The sequence below is a fragment of the Myotis davidii genome, unplaced genomic scaffold (genome assembly GCF_000327345.1).
Source record: "Myotis davidii unplaced genomic scaffold, ASM32734v1 scaffold355, whole genome shotgun sequence".
Lineage (NCBI taxonomy): Eukaryota > Metazoa > Chordata > Mammalia > Chiroptera > Vespertilionidae > Myotis > Myotis davidii.
This window is the reverse complement of record NW_006286818.1, coordinates 965,985-981,815: the sequence shown is the minus strand read 5'-3', so window position 1 is coordinate 981,815 and position 15,831 is coordinate 965,985. Positions and strand designations below refer to the sequence as shown.

The window sequence follows — 15,831 nt, the reverse complement described above, 5'->3', positions numbered from 1 at the left end:
GTTAACTTTCTTTCTCTTGCTGCTTTTAAGATTCTCTCTTTGTCTTTTGCCCTTCGCATTTTAAATATGATGTGTCTTGGTGTGGGCCTCTTTGGATTCCTGTGGTTCTCTGTGCTTCCTGGACTTGTAGGTCTATTTCTCTCACCAGTAGAGTACTTTTTTTCTCATTATTTCTTCAGATTGGTTTTCAATATTTTGCTCTCTTCTCCTTCTGGCAAACCCATAATGTGAATGTTGTTATGCTTGAAGTTGTCCCAGAGGCTCTTTACATTATCTTCATATTTTTGTATTATTTTTCTTTTTTCTCTTCTGCTTGGATGTTTTTTGCTTCCTCATATTCCAAATAATTGATTTGTTTCTTGGAATCCTCTCATATTGAATCCCTGTAAATTATTCTTTATTTCAGAAAGTATATTCAGACTCATCATTTTTCATGTCTTTGACATTCTCACCAAGATCCTTGAAAGCCTCACTAAATCCCTTGAAGTTCTCTTTGAATCAACTGAAGCTCTCATTAAGGTCCTTGAGTAACCTTATAACCATGGTTTTGAACTCTGTATCCAGTAATTTGCTTGCTTCCATTTCTTTCATTTGTGACATATTTTTGTCTCTGCATTTTGGCTGCTTCCTTGTGTTTGTTTCTTTGTATTAGGTAGACCTGCTATGTCTCCTGAAGTTGGTAGAGTGGACTTGTATGGGTGTCCTGTAGGGCCCAGTGGCTCAGCCTCCGCAATCACCTGAGCTGGGCACTCTAGGTGCACCCTTTTGTGGGCCGTGTGCACAGTCTCATTGTCGTTGAGACTTGATTGCTGTTGGTGTCACTGGGAGGAATTGACCTCCAGGCCAATTGGCTGTGAGGATTGGCTGGGACTACAGTGGGAGAGCTGTAGTATAGGAGACACCCCTATGGATTAGGACTTGCTTCAGTGGGACTTTTGTGCTCACTGAGTCTGCCCCTTGAGTGTGTCACTGGTGGATGTGTAGAGTTGTAATCTGGTGTGGTCTGAAGCTATCCACTGGGTGCACTGGCTCTGGGGCCTCCCAAGAGCTGCAAAGTCAGCCACTGCCTGAGGCCACTGGGCAGGAGCTACAGAGAAATCCACAGATGGCTGCTACTTGTATTGGGCTTGTGAAGTGCCTATGTGAGGTCAAGCTATGAAGCAAGGCAGGCTGGTGCTAGTGCTGGGTCTTGGCCTTTTATTGATAGGTTTGAGGCACGCTGACTCCAACTGCTGCTTATTTCAGAGATTTTTAGCAAAGTCTGAAGCCTGAGTCAGGATAGTTAATTGATATGGAAAAGCTGCTGCAAACAACTTGGGTGGGTCGGGGTCTCAGGGAATTACCAGGGCAGAGTGAACAGTGTGAACCAGGCTGATGGAAACTCAGATATGGCTTCCAGTCAGCTCTGCAACGGGGGTGGTCCCAGCACAGGAACAATGACCCCTGCAAGGACTCCTTGTCTGGGAGAAATCCGCCGCTGAGTTCCTGCCACGGTGCCAGACAATCCAGTGCCTCCTTATATATCCCTGGGTCCTCCAAAGCCACCCAGCACTGGAGCTCAGAGGGATCGTGTCTGAGTAAGTTTGTGTACTGGCTCTTTAAGCGGAATTGCCTGGGTCTCCAGCAGCTTCCTTGTCACTCAGCCACAATCCCCACTGGTTTTTACAGCACAAAGTTATGGGGACTTCTCTTCCCAGCTCTGGTACCTGGCTGGGGGTCTGGTGTCAGGCTGGGACCCATTGCTCCTTGTGGGAGGCCTCTGCAGCCGAGATAGCCCTCCTGATCAATAAAAAGGGCACACAGAGGATTAAAAATGGCAGCAGAGTAAGTGGGTACTGCACGAACATGCTCCCAGGAACAAACTGGAATTACAACTAAAATACAGAAAAACTTTCTGAATAATCAGTGGAAGACTCGCAGGAGACAACCCTGATACCTGAGGACCGAAAGTGGAGATTGCATAGAGACTGGTAGGAGGGGCGGAGGCACAAAAGGGCTGGCCAGGCGCCACAGACAGCAACTGAAGTTCCAGAGAGATACCTCAACTGTGGGGGGTTGCAACTGAGAACTCTGGGATCTAATTGCCAAGCGGGGCTCCCTAGCAGAGAGCACCAAATCTGAGGAGGGTACCCACATAACATCTGACTGTGAAAAGCAACAGAGTTGCCGTCTGCCATGGAGAGAGGGCTGAAAATTCAGGTACCCTCTTAAAGGGCCAACGCACAAAATTCCCTATGTAGCTACTCACCTTGTGCTCCGGCAGAAGGAGGTCACAATGGATTGGAGCTGTGTGAACAGGACTGGGGACTCGGGGGGATAGAGCTCAGAAGGCAGACACCCCCAGTTTCCTGGGCTGAGTCATTCCTTCACACAGCAGAGGACTACCAAACAAATATTTACCTTGCCTAGGGGAAGACAGTTGACTCAGCCTATTGGAAAATACCTTACCCTCAGGCCACTCTTAAGAGACCAAAAATAACAATTAGCCTCCAGGCAGAAGCCACTGCCCCACCCTGTTGAAAAAACTCTCACCACACTTGAAGACGGTTGCCTGGGGCACTTCAAATTGGAATTCTATCAGTCTATAGGCAGGCAGTCCCTGGAGGCTTTGAGTCTTTGCCTGATCTAATTAGAAACAGCATTTGACACTGTCCTGCACTGGAGCTTGAGAGGTGTACAGATCTACCTAATACATAGTCACAAACCCAGAAAGACAGCCACAATGAGGAGACAAAGAAACAACCCCCAATTGAAAGACCTAGAGAATTCTCCAGAAGAGATAAATGAAACAGAGCTAAGAAATTTATCTGAAACAGAGTTCAGAGTAATGATGGTGAAGATGCTCTACAGCATGAAAAAATATATAGTAACTATAAAAAAAGAACAGTCTGAGATAAAGTATTACACAGCAAACATAAAGAACACATTGGAAGGAATATAAAGCCGATTAGGGGAAGCTGAGGATCGAATCAGTGAATTAGAAGACCGGGTTGAAAAAAATCACTCAATCAGAGAACCAAAATGAAAAAAATAAAACCCAATTAAAAAACAGAAGGACAATTTAAGAGAGCTGTGAGACAACATGAAACATAACAATATTCACATAGGAGGTGTGCCAGAAAGATAGGGTTAGAGAACATGTTTGAATAAATAATGGCAGAAAACTTCCCTAACCTGGTAAATGAAAAAGTCACACAAGTTCAGGAGGCACAGAGAACCCCAAGCAAGAAGAACCCAAACAGGCCCACACCCAGACACATCGTAATTAAAATGCCAAAAATTAAAGACAAAGAGAATCTTAAAGGCAGCAAGAGAAAACTGTTACCTACAAAGGAGTTCCCATAAGGCCGACACCTGATTGCTCATTAGAAACTCTGCAAGCCAGAAGGGAGTGGCATGAAGTACTCAAGGTAATAAAGAGCAAGGATCTTGAAACCGGGATTACTAGATCCAGCAAGGCTATCATTCAAAATAGATGGTGAAATAAAGAGCTTCCCAGACAAAAAGAGGCTAAAAGAGTACATCACCTCCAAGCCAGCATTACAGGAAATGCTAAAGGGCTTGCTGTAATGAGAAGAAGAAACAAAGAGAGAAACCTAGCCATACAGAACTAAAATGGCAATAAATAAGTACCTCTCAATAATAACCCTAAATGTAAATGGATTAAATGCTCCAGTCAAAAGGCGTAGGGTAGCAGAATGGATACAAAAACATGACCCAACTACATGCTGTCTACAAGAGACCTACCTCAACAAAAGACACACACAGGATGAGAGTGAAGGGATGGGAAAAAAATTTTCCCCATGTAAATAGGAAAGAAAAAAAAGCTGGGGTAGCAATACTCATATCCAACAAAATAGACTTTAAAATGAAGGCCATCACAAGAGACAACGAAGGTTGTGGGCCAGTAGGGAGCGTGCAGGAGGCAGCTGATGAACGATTTTCGGGAAGCCCCCGGCTGGGGGCCGGCAGCCACGGGAAGAAAGGCCTCAATCGGCCCTGATCGCCAGCCAAGCCTGGGACTCTACCCTTGCATAATACTAAAGGGATTGATCCAATAAGAGGATATAACCCTGGTAAACATATATGCCCCTAATATAGGTGACCTAAATATATAAATAAAACTTCTAGAGGCCTTTAACAGAGAGATTGACAACAATACAGTCATAGTAGGGGACTCTAACACCCCGCTGACTTCACTGGACAGATCTTCCAGACAAAAACTTAAGCAAACAGTGACTCTAAAGGACACACTGGATCAGATGGATGTAATTGACATTTATAGAACACTTCTCCTCAATGCAGCAGAATATACATTCTTCTCAAGTGCACATGGGTCATTCACAAATATAGACAACATGTTAAGACACAAAGCAAGTCTCTACAAGTTTAAGAAAATTGAAATAATATCCAGCATCTTCTCAGTGGAATGAAATTAGAAATCAACTACAGTAAAAACATTCAGAAACATTCAAACACACGGAGGCTAATAGCATGTTATTAAACAACTAGAGGCCCGGTGCATGAAATTTGTGCATAGGGGGTCCCCTCAGCCCAGCCTGCACCCTCTCCAATCCAGGACCACTGGCTCCTAACCGCTCACCTGCCTGCCTGCCTGATCGCACCTACAGCTTCTGCCTACCGTCCTGATCACCTATAACTGCCCCCCCTGCCAGCCTTGTTGCCCCTAACTGCCCCCCTGCCAGCTGGGTCACCCCACGCAGCCTACTATTCCGTTGTTGCGTGAGGGCATCCCAACCATTTTGCATATTACCTTTTTATTAGTATAGATGAATGGGTACCAAAGAGTTCAAGAAAGAAATAAAAAACTTACTAGAAACAAATGAAAATGAACACCCAACAACCCAAAATCTCTGGGACACAGCAAAAACAGCCCTGAGAGGGAAGTTCATAGCACTACAGGCCTACCTCAAAGAACAAGAAAATTCAGCAATAAACTATTGAACCCTACAACCTAAAGAACTAGAAAGAGGACAACAAGAAAAGCCCAGAGTAAGTATAAGGAATGAAGTAATAAAGATTAGATCAGAAATAAATAACATAGAGACTAAAAAGAAACAATACAAAAAAATCAATGAAACCAAGAGCTAGTTCTTTGAAAGGATAAATAAAATTGATAAACCATTAGCCAGATTCATTAAGAGAGAGAGGACCCAAATATATATGTAAATAAAGAAAGAAAGAAGGAAAAAGAAAGGGCACATATGAGTGTTCCACCAGCCCATTTTACACCTCTGCCCCTCCTACCAGTCTCTGTGTTTTCTTCTCTAGTTGTAGGAATTCCATTCATCCAGCTTTCAGGTGGTTCTGAATGATGGTTCTGTATTTTAGTTGTTATTTTGATGTGGTTGTGGTTGTGGGAGGAGGCGAGTACTGGCATTTACCTCCACTGCCATCTTGGTTCCTCCCATTGACCATTTTTTTAATCAGGTTGTTTGTGTTGAATTTTAGAAGTTCTCTTCTTGTGCTGGATATTAATCCCTTATCATATATATGATTTGCAAACATTTTCTCCCATTCTATGGGTTGCCATTTCAGTCTTGATGCAAAAAACTTTCATGAAGACCACTTTGTCTATTTTTTCTTTTGTTACCTGTGCCTTTGATGTCATTTCCAAGATCACTGCCAAGTCCAATGTCATGAAGTTTTTGTCCTATGTTTTCTTCTAAATGTTTTATTTTAGAACTAGAGGCATGAAATTAGTGCAAGGGTAGAGTCCCAGGCTTGGCTGGCGATCAGGGCCGATTGAGGCCTTTCTTCCCGTGGCTGCCGGCCACCAGCCGGGGTCTTCCATCATTCCGTGCCGCCCCCTGGTTGTCAGTGCATGTTATAATGAGCAGTTGAGCTCTGGGTTGGTCAAATTCCCAAGGGGACAATTTGCATATTAGCCTTTTATTATATAGGATTTATTTAGTTTTAGGTCTTACATTTAGGTCCTTGCTTCATTTTGAGGTAACTTTTTTTTTAATATATGGAAGGGAGAGAGAGAGAAACATCAATGATGAGAGAAAATCATTGATCAGCTGCCTGCTGCACGCCCCCTACTGGCCCACAACCTGGGCATATGCCCTGATCAGGAATCCAACCATGAATTCCTGGTTCATAGGTCGATGCTCAACCACTGAGTCCCACTGGCCAGACTTGAGTTAACTTTTGATTATGGTGTTAGGGTCCAACTTCATTCTTTTGCATGTGGATAAACAGTGTTCCTAGCACCATTTGTTGAAAACACTGTCCTTTCTTCATTGAATTGTTTTAGTACCCTTGACAAAAATCATTTGACCATATATGTGAGGGTTTATTTCTAGGCTTTCTATTTTGTTTCTGTATGTCTGTCTTTATGCCAGTACTGCAGTTTTAAAATAAATTTTTTTTCAATTGCAGTTCAGTTGTTGATTTGAGATCTTCCTGGTTTTGTTTTGTTAATCCTCACTCAAGGATATTTTTCCCATTGGTTTTTAGAAAGAGTGGGAGGAAGGCGGGGGGAGAGAGACAGACAGATAAACATTGATGTGAGAGAGACCCATCGATTAGTTGTCTCCTCCACGTATCCTAGGACCAATCCTGTAACCCCAGTATGTGCCCTTGACCTGGAATTGAATTGGTGACCCTTTGGGGTGACACTGTAACCACTGAGAAACACTGGCCAGGGCAGATTAGTCCTGTTGTGTTTTGTTTTTTAAAAATATGTTTTTATTGATTTCAGAGGGGAATGGAGAGAGTGAGAGAGAGAGAGAAACATCAATGATGAGAGAGAATCATTGATCAGCTACTTTCTGCATGCCCCCTACCGGGGATGGAGCCCGAAACAGGGCATGTGCCCTTGACCAGGATCGAACCCGGGACCCTTCATTCCACAGGCCTACACTCTATCCACTGAGCTAAACTAGCTAAGGCTAGTCCTGTTTTTTAACAAACATTTACAGCTATAAATTTACCCCTTAGCACTACTTTCACTGAGTCCCATAAGTTTTGGTTCGTGATTTTCCTTTTTATTGTCCTCCAAATATTTTCTAATTTATTCTGCAATTTCTCCTTTGATCAATTGGCTGTTTAAAAAGTATATTGCTTAATTTCCATAATTTTTTGTTTGCGCAGTGAAAGATTCTTCACCATTTTCATTGATGTTTCTCCCTTCCTCTCTGAAATCAATAAAACTATATTTAAAAAATAAACTAGAATAGAATAGCTACATCAGATCTCCTTTAGTTGGTGTTTCTATGACCTTTGACCATCCTTCTACTTTCTGTTTTTCTGTGTTCTTGCACGTAACGGGTATTTTTATAAACAGCATATATATTTCCCCTTAAGTCCAGTCTAGCATCCTTTGCCTTATAATAATTGGAATATTTTCATTCTTTTCCCATATGTTCTTGGTTCATTTTTCTACTTTCTCAAAGTACCTTTAACGTTTCCCCCTTTAATTATTCTTTTTAATAGTTACCCTGCCCACTCCCTTCGTGCACCCTGGGCTCAGTACGGTCTGGCTCTTCACACTTTCCGTACATGAAATTTCCCACAGACTTACTCTCCAGCCCGTACTGCTTTGCCAGGCTTCCGTCTGGAATCTTTTCCTTCTGCCCAAAGCGCTTCCTTTAGAGACAGAGACGGAGCGTACAGGCGGGGAGGGGGCGGGAGGGAGGGGGCGAGGAGGGGGTTGCTGACTGTGTGTGTCTCCCACCAGTGAATGCTCCCAGACTTTGTTTGATGGAAAACACCTTCTGTTTGACAGAAAATCTTTCATTTCACTTTAACATTTTTGAAAGATATTTTCCCTGCGTAGAGCATTGCGCTAGAGTTACTATCATAGGTGCTTTACAAGAGCAGCGCCCTGCCTCCTGGCTGCCCGGCCTCCGTGTGCTCCCCTAAAGGCGGTGTCTCCCCTCTGCACCTTGTCTTTGGATCCCAGCAGTTTTCTGAACGTCCTTGAGGTGTGTGGGCTTTACTGCTTTTTGTGTTTCGATGTGAATGTCTTAGAAAATTCTCGCCCACTGCTTCTTAAGTAGCCTGAGTAGTGCAGTCTCTTTTCCTCCCCTGCTGGGACGCCTGTCACCTGAGGGGCTGCTTGGCGCCATTCCTAACAGGTGGTGTACTCATATCTGTTTTCTTTTTTTCCTCTTTATTCGGAATAGTTCCTGTTATATTCCAACTTCCTTTATCATTTTGCAGTGTCTAATCTGCCCTAAGTCCATCTGTTGAATTTGTATTTTCAGATACTATGGGTTTTTAAAAATATGGGATTGAGCCCGCAGCCTAGGCATGTGCCCCTGCCCGGAATCGAACCTGGGACCCTTCAGTCTGTAGGCCGACACTCCATCCACTGAGCCAAACCTGTTAGGGCGGTTTTATGTTTATTTTTAATCCTCATCTGAGGATATTTTCCCATTGATTCTTAGGGAGAGTGGAAGGGAGAGGGAAAGACAGAGAGAAACATTGATGTGAGAGAAACGCATCGATTGGTTGCCTCCAGGGTCCCAACCAGGGTCCAGGGTAGGGAGGAGCCTGCAACTGAGGTACATGCCCTTGACCGGAATCGAACCTGGGACCCTTCAGTTCGCAGGCCGAGCTCTATCCATTGACCCACACTGGCTAGGGCCAGATAGAATAATTTTGGGTTCTAGAATTTCCATGTCATTTTAAAAAATGTATTGATTTTAGTTTTCTAATAAAAATTCCCCACTCTCCTCTCTTATTGAACACGTGGTTATTAGAGAGGCCTGCCTGTTATCCAGCTGGCAGCACAGCCAGCATCTGCTCCTCCTTGGCAGCTGCTGTCACCTGAGGAACCAGAAGCCACCTCCAGGCACACAGGTCAGGGGTCAGCATGACTCCAGGCACACGGGTCAGGGGTCAGCATGACTCCAGGCACACGGGTCAGGGGTCAGCATGACTCCAGGCACACGGGTCAGGGGTCAGCATGACTCCAGGGACCCTGCAGCACAGTTTAACTCTCTTCCTCTGCTCCTCTTTTCTCCGGAATTGTTGGCCCTCACAGATGGGCCATCCTGATACCCCGAATTCCCGGCCTGTTGAAACCACCTGGAAACCCCAGGTGCAGTGTGGTGCTTCCGGCAGTGTGCTCTCCTCTCCGGAGCCCGGCCCCTCGCAAGCGCTGGCTGTCCGGTTGCCCTCAGAGCCTTCTGTTTCAGTTGATTGGGGTGACATTGGTCACCATGAGCATGTAGGTTTCAGGTGTGGGTTTCTGTGTGACCAGATCTGTAGTGCATGGTGTCCCTACCACCAGAGTGAAATCACTTTCTGTCACCTCATATTAGGCCCCCTTCTCCCCACACCTACACCCCTTCCCTCTGGCCCCACCACACTGCTGCTTGTGTGGGCGAGTTTCGGTTTTATGTCCCGCACATGAGTGAGACCATAGGGTTCCCGCTTTCTCTCCCAGTGCCTTCTTTCTTTTGTATTTTATCGTGCTGCTTTAGTTGGCTGTTCTAGGCAGATGGTTAGATAGCTTGTTGTTTGGCCATGGCTGTAAACATGTAAAATGTATATATGTTTTAGATCAAGATAGAGTTTTATAGTCTCTCCTTTTTTAGCATTATATCTTGCGCATTTCTCCCTATTTAAAAAGTTCTCCAAAATCTGTACTTTTAATGATTACATATATAATGTGACTATTACTATCACATATTTTAATTATTCCTGTACTGTTGTGTATTTATTTTGTTTAAAAGCTTTACTGTAATAAATTTGTTTTGAAGAACTTTTTTTACATAATCAGAGATGCAGCCAAAGTAGAATTTTTGTGACTAAAGATGGTGAATGTTTTAAAATATGTGCTGGGCCCTGGCTGGTGTGGGTCAGTGGGTAGAGTGTCGGCCTGTGGACCGAAGATCCGGGGTTCGATTCCGGTCAAAACACATCCCTGGGGTTGCAGGCTCGATCCCCAATAGGGAGCATGCAGGAGGCAGCCAGTCAGTGGTTCTCTCTCCTCATTGATGTTTCTAGCTCTCTCCCGCTCCCTTCCTCTCTGAAATCAATGAAAAAATATATTTAAAAAATAAAATATGTGTTGGCAGAATGCTTAATGAGGAGGTGCATTTTTATGTTTTTACTAGAGGCCCGATGCACAAAATTCATGCAAGAGTAGGCCTTCCTTCCCCCGGCTGCCGGCACTGGCTTCCCTCTGACACCCAGGACCCAGGCTTCCCCTGGCCGCCGGCAGGCACCCAAGACCCAGGCTTCCCTTGCAGCACCGGCTTCATCTGGAAAGTCATCTGGAAGGACATCTGGTCTAATTAGCATACTACACTTTTATTATTATTAGACTAGAGTCCCGATACATGAAATAGTGCAAGGGGCTTGGCCCTCGCAGCCCCGGCTTCGTCCAGAAGGTTGTTTGGCTGTCTGGTCTAATTAGCATATTATGCTTTTATATAGAGAGAGTAACTCATCAACAAAAAGAATTATAATTTAAAATTTTATTGCCCTTGTAATGACTTTTTTCTTTTTATGGAAGTAACGTGCTAAGTAAAGAATATATAGAAAGTACAGACAAGCAATGCTGAAGAAATGGAAGTCATCCATAGCCTTACCTCAGTGAGCATGTGCTGTGTGTTCACCACTGTTCCGTGTGTACGGGGTTATACTGCACATGCTGCTTTTCACTAGGAGTGTCTCAGACATCTTAGGATGTCATTACATATTCTGCTGCTGCAATGATTTCCAGATTATTCCAGCTGCTCACAAAGCAGAGGGGCTGACCTCAGTGCGCTCTCCCTGTGGGAATACTAAGCCTACTGTGCAGGGCAGAGGCCGCCGAGCGCTAAGGGACAGTCAGCTTCAGTCGGGTGTGGGGGGAGGGGTGGGGAGGTTTAAAATGTGGTCAGCTCATTGTTATTTGACAGGTTGTTGCCGGTTGTTTTAGTATAAATAATGCTATGGTGGACATTCTTGATTATTTCCTCAGGGAAATTCCTAGAAATGGAATTTCTGAGTATAAGGGTTTGCATGTTTGGTTAAATACTTTTGTTGAATTACACTCCCGAAAAGTTATAGCATATATTTATAAGAAATTATCCATTTAAAAAAGAAAATACCCTTTTTCCTACATCTTCACCAATACTTGTGTTTTTTTTTGCTAATCTTTATGGGTTGCCCCCCACCCCCAAACATTTTATTATGAAAAGTTTTAGAACATAGAGTAAGAGTGAAAGATTTTTTAAAAACATATTTTTATTTATTTCAGAGAAGAAGGGAGAGAGACAGAGAGATAGAAACATCAATGATGAGAATCATTGATTAGTTGTCTTCTGCACGTCCCCTACTGGGGATTGAGCCCACAACCCAGGCATGTGCTCTGATTGGGAATTGAACTGTGACCTCCTGGTTCATGTTGATGCTAAACCACTGAGCGACACCAGCTGAGCAAGAGTGAAAGATTTTTTACAGTGAACATTCGTATATTCACCACCTAGGGTTCTACCATTAGTATTTTAGTATGCTTGTTTTATCACACATTTATCTATCTGTATTTTTACCCATCCATCAATCTTTCTTACTTTATCGATGCATCTCCAGGCACATTGTAGATACCAATACAGTTCTACTTCAAAACTAGCATGCAATGCACAAATAATAAACATAATAGGAAGAAATAGAAAAACTCTGAAGTGAGATTATAGGGGATGGTCCTCTGTTAGGTTTCTGTAGCATTTAAGTGTTTTTAATAAGCAGCTTTTGCTTTTACAATTAGGCAAACTAAACATCAAGTAAACACTGACTGACAAATCCAATAGGTGTTTCTTAGAATATTTAGAATGTGCAAAAAAGCACAGTGAGGAGGGAGGAGAAACTCACTCACTCCTATCCCCAGGAGCAGCTGTGCTCCCCGTGTATGCTTCTCACAGGATTGCGGGGTTTGTCGGCTCTTTCATGCTGATTCCTCTTTGCCTCGTCTTAGAGAGTGGGGTGACAGGCGGAGTTGGGTTAATATTTGAGAATTATGTGTGAGTGCAGGGGCCAGATCCCGGAAGGCCAGGGATTGACGCTGACGGCCATGGCACTTTATATCTTTTTATTTCCTATTTTCCTGGCACAGTATGAGTAGGAAACTGCTTATGCTACAAGATGATATATCAGAAAGCTTTCAGCAAGGAGGTGTTGGAGCTGAGGTGTGCGGTCAGGGACAGAGCCCGCGACAGCCATGGCCCGGTGCGGGGCCGGCCCCTGGCACAGAGCCCCTCCCAGTGCACGCTGCTCAGCACGCAGCTCGCCGTGGCCAGTTAAAAGTGAAATGGAAGTTAGTGTGTTTTTATTAACATTTCCCCTCCATAGAGTTTATCGGGGTGACACTGGTTCGCAGAATTATACAGGCTTCAGGTGCACAGCCGACAGCACGTCCTCTGCACAGTGTGTTCACCACCTGGGCCAGCTCCCCGTCCATCACCACTTACCCTGTGCCGCCCCGCCCCTCGGAGGAGTGTGCTGTTCGCAGGCCCCTGGGCCCGGAGGGGCAGAGTCCCCTGCCGGCACCTGTTTTGCTCTCACATTGGAGCTGTGGTGGCTGTGAAACCTTGTTTCACACTCAGAGGTTTTCCAGCTTCTTTGCTTTCTTTTTCTGTGTTCATTCCTCTTCCAGGCCTCTTCCTGTGCCCACGCTGTTGCCCGGGTCGCAGCGTGAGAGCGAGGAGGACGCCGAGTACATGACTCCCTCCTCGAGGCCCATGGGCCTTCAGAAGCCGGAGGGGAAGCAGCCCTTCGAGACCGCCCCGAGCCTACGGTGGGTTCCCAGCCGCCCCGCTCGCCCACTGCTGCCTCGCAGCACACGTGAGCCCCAGTCCCAGCTCAGGCTTCAGCCTGCTCACAGCTTAAGCAAATCCACTTCTGTTTCCTCCACACCACAGCGCGCGTTCTCATAGCTCCGACTGTGGGACCGTCTGAGAGTCCCGCACGGGCGGCACACCACACACACACACACCACAGCACACACACACACCACAGCACGCACACACCACAGCGCCCACACACCACAGCGCCCACACACCACAGCACCCTCACAACACACACACACCACAGTACACACACACACACCACAGCACCCTCGCACACACACCCGTTACCCTCACACACACACACACACACCCGTTACCCTCACACACACCCGTTACCCTCACACACACCCATTACCCTCACACACACACACACACCCGTTACCCTCACACACACCCGTTACCCTCACACACACCCATTACCCTCACACACACACACACACCCGTTACCCTCACACACACACCCCTGTTACCCTCACACACACACACACCCATTACGCACACAGGAGTGGATTTCCCCGCCTCGCAGTGACCCTGGGTGAAAGGACAGTGCTGCCTGATGGTCAGGGTCCAGAGCAGCAGGGAGTGGACGGGTCTCAGTGGGTCTGCAGGTAACAGACGTCTGTTTCTGAGACCTCGTGCTGCTTTCTTCCGGGTCAGAGCGGGTGGCGGCGACCAGCAGGCGGACGGCAGCACCTATGAAGCCATGTACACCCTGCAGCCCCCGGGGGCACCGGCCGGCGCAGAGGGCAGCTTTGCTGGTGAGTAGCTTTCTGCTGCCTGAGGTCATGCATGGCCCAGGAAGGAGCCTGGGACATTTAGCTGGTGAGAGCTTGATCTGAGCAGAAAGTAATTTTAATGCAAAATACATTTTACCCACGGACAGTAAAGCCGCCTCTCTCTTACTCCCTGTTCGCACAGCCAGAGTCTCTGTGCTGTCCGTCCTTCCAGGGCCGGGACCCCGTGTGGCAGCTCCCTTCCCCATTGCTTGTTATTTATGGATTTACTTCACTGATGTCAGAGGAAGGGAGAGTGAAGCATCCATGCTGAGAGAGAACAACCATGGATCGGCTGCCTCCTGCACACCCCCCGAGCCTGCAACCCGGGCCTGTGCCCTGAGTGGGAACCGCCCGGGACCCTTCAGTCCACAGGCCAGCGCTCTTCCCACTGAGCCACACCAGCCAGGGCGCTCCCGCTGCTTTTTAGCGTCAATGAACTTCTTTTGTGCGGGTGGTGAGTGCCAGTTTCCGCGTTAACCGGCGCCCAGGTTGAAAGCTCAAGGGCCGCGCTCAGGGCCCTTGCTGGTCGTGGAGTGAAATGCAAAGTAAATGCTGGTGAGCTGCCCAGGGCAGGTCGCCTGGGCCTGTGCGGGGAGGGGCTACAGGGAGGGGTAGGCTTATTCCTGTTTCTCTTGTCTCCACCCACAGGCCTCACATGGTGCATGGCCCATAGTAAACCTGGAGTGACGACTGACTGTACACGCGTGCAAAGATGAATGGATGCCCTTCTGTTGCATGTGTTAAAGGTAAAGTATGTGAGGAAAAGGTAACGCATGCACTTTGCTCTAGGTGAAGGGAACGTGGCTGCAGCCCCTGCCGGCGTTGGCCCCGAGGAATGGGAAAACGAAGATGAGGGCTACGATGTCCCTAAGCCGCCCGTGCCCGCAGCTCTGGCCCGCCGGACACTCTCCGACATCTCGAACGCCAGCTCCTCCTTCGGCTGGTTGTCTCTGGAAGGCGGCCCCGCAGGTGAGTCTCGCGCTGCCTGGCTCCTCCTTGATGCTGAGCAGAGATGCCTGCCCGCCTGGTGCCCAGGAACTGGGAGCTGGAAGCAGTGAACTAAGAAGTCCGAGGGGCGGGAAGCTGGTCCAGTTAAACTGCAGTCAGACCCTGGGGTTTGGCCAGACGTAGGAATGAGGTGTGTCCTTAAACAGGCTCCCCCAGGGCTCCTGGCGCTTCTGAGGATGTGAGGACATGGCCATCGAGCTCGATGGTTCAGGCCATGCATTCCGGACTCAGCCCCCTTCCCTAGGAAAAGGGGTGCTGGCCAGGGGCCAGCCCGCAGTTGGGCCGGACTGTCAGGGCTGTCTTCCTGCACCTGTGGCTGCTGGGGCGCAGCGGCCAGAGCTGTCAAGGGGACAGCTGGTGGCAGCGATGTGCAGCCTCCAGTGCCGAAGCAGGTGGTGACCCAGCCGCCCCTCTTGTTTATGCTTCACTGTGAATTGTGCCCGTTTCTGCTTTGTTATTTGCAAAAGGAGAATTGTAGTGTCTTCTCCGGCCCCTCAGAAACACACATGAATCCCGGCATGTGGTGTGTGTTGCCAAGGGTGCTGCGTGGCGCCACGTGATGAGGTGCGGGGCAGCAGTGGCGAGAGCCAGGAGGGCAGGTGTGGGCCGTTCGCAGGGGCTCTCGCTGGGAAGAGGCGCGGGGGCCTGTAGACCAGCCTGGGACTGAGGAGCCTGTGTCCCCCTGAGGGAGGCCGGACACCGACGGCAGCACGTTGGTGTGACTCCTGCCAATAGTTGAGGTTGCCCCGGGTTTGCAGACGTTTTCTTTCTTATTTCTTCTAGACTTCGCGGAGGGTTCCCCAGTTCCCGAGAGACCCCCCAAGCCGTTCCCTCGGAGAATCAACTCTGAGCGGAAGGCAGGGCCGGGCCATCCAGGTGCCACCGCGGCCCCCTCGCCGCGGCTCTCCAGCGAAATCGAGAGCCTCCTGAGCCAGGGCTACTCCCACCAGGACATCCAGAAAGCCCTGCTCATCGCGCACAACAACATCGACATGGCCAAGAACATCCTCCGCGAGTTCGTGTCCATTTCTTCTCCCACCCACGTGGCCACCTAGCACCCCTCCGCCTGCGCTGGCGAGGAAGTGGCTGGGCTCCTCCCGGGCCCTGGGCAGGGCTCCTGGAGATTTCGCAGTGAGGTCAGCCCTGCCGTGGCATCTCTGTGGCTAGGATTTCAAAGCGGTGGGTGAAAATGGAGCGGCTGGTGGTGGTGTATTGGTTGGGGGAGTGGGGCTCTCAAG

The 15,831-nt window shown here is 47.7% G+C and overlaps 1 protein-coding gene across 1 annotated transcript in view; it reads left to right on the top strand.

The window, feature by feature from the left end:
* CBL (Cbl proto-oncogene, E3 ubiquitin protein ligase) overlaps window positions 1–15,823 on the top strand; it is a 90,060-nt gene extending 74,237 nt beyond the window's left edge. The window contains exons 11-14 of the mRNA XM_015560630.1: window positions 12,617–12,757; window positions 13,467–13,567; window positions 14,375–14,554; window positions 15,377–15,823. Of these exons, the coding sequence (XP_015416116.1) occupies window positions 12,617–12,757; window positions 13,467–13,567; window positions 14,375–14,554; window positions 15,377–15,648 (694 nt within the window). The 3' untranslated portion in view covers window positions 15,649–15,823. The remainder of the gene's footprint in view (window positions 1–12,616; window positions 12,758–13,466; window positions 13,568–14,374; window positions 14,555–15,376) is intronic.
* The last annotated feature ends 8 nt before the right edge of the window (window positions 15,824–15,831 follow it).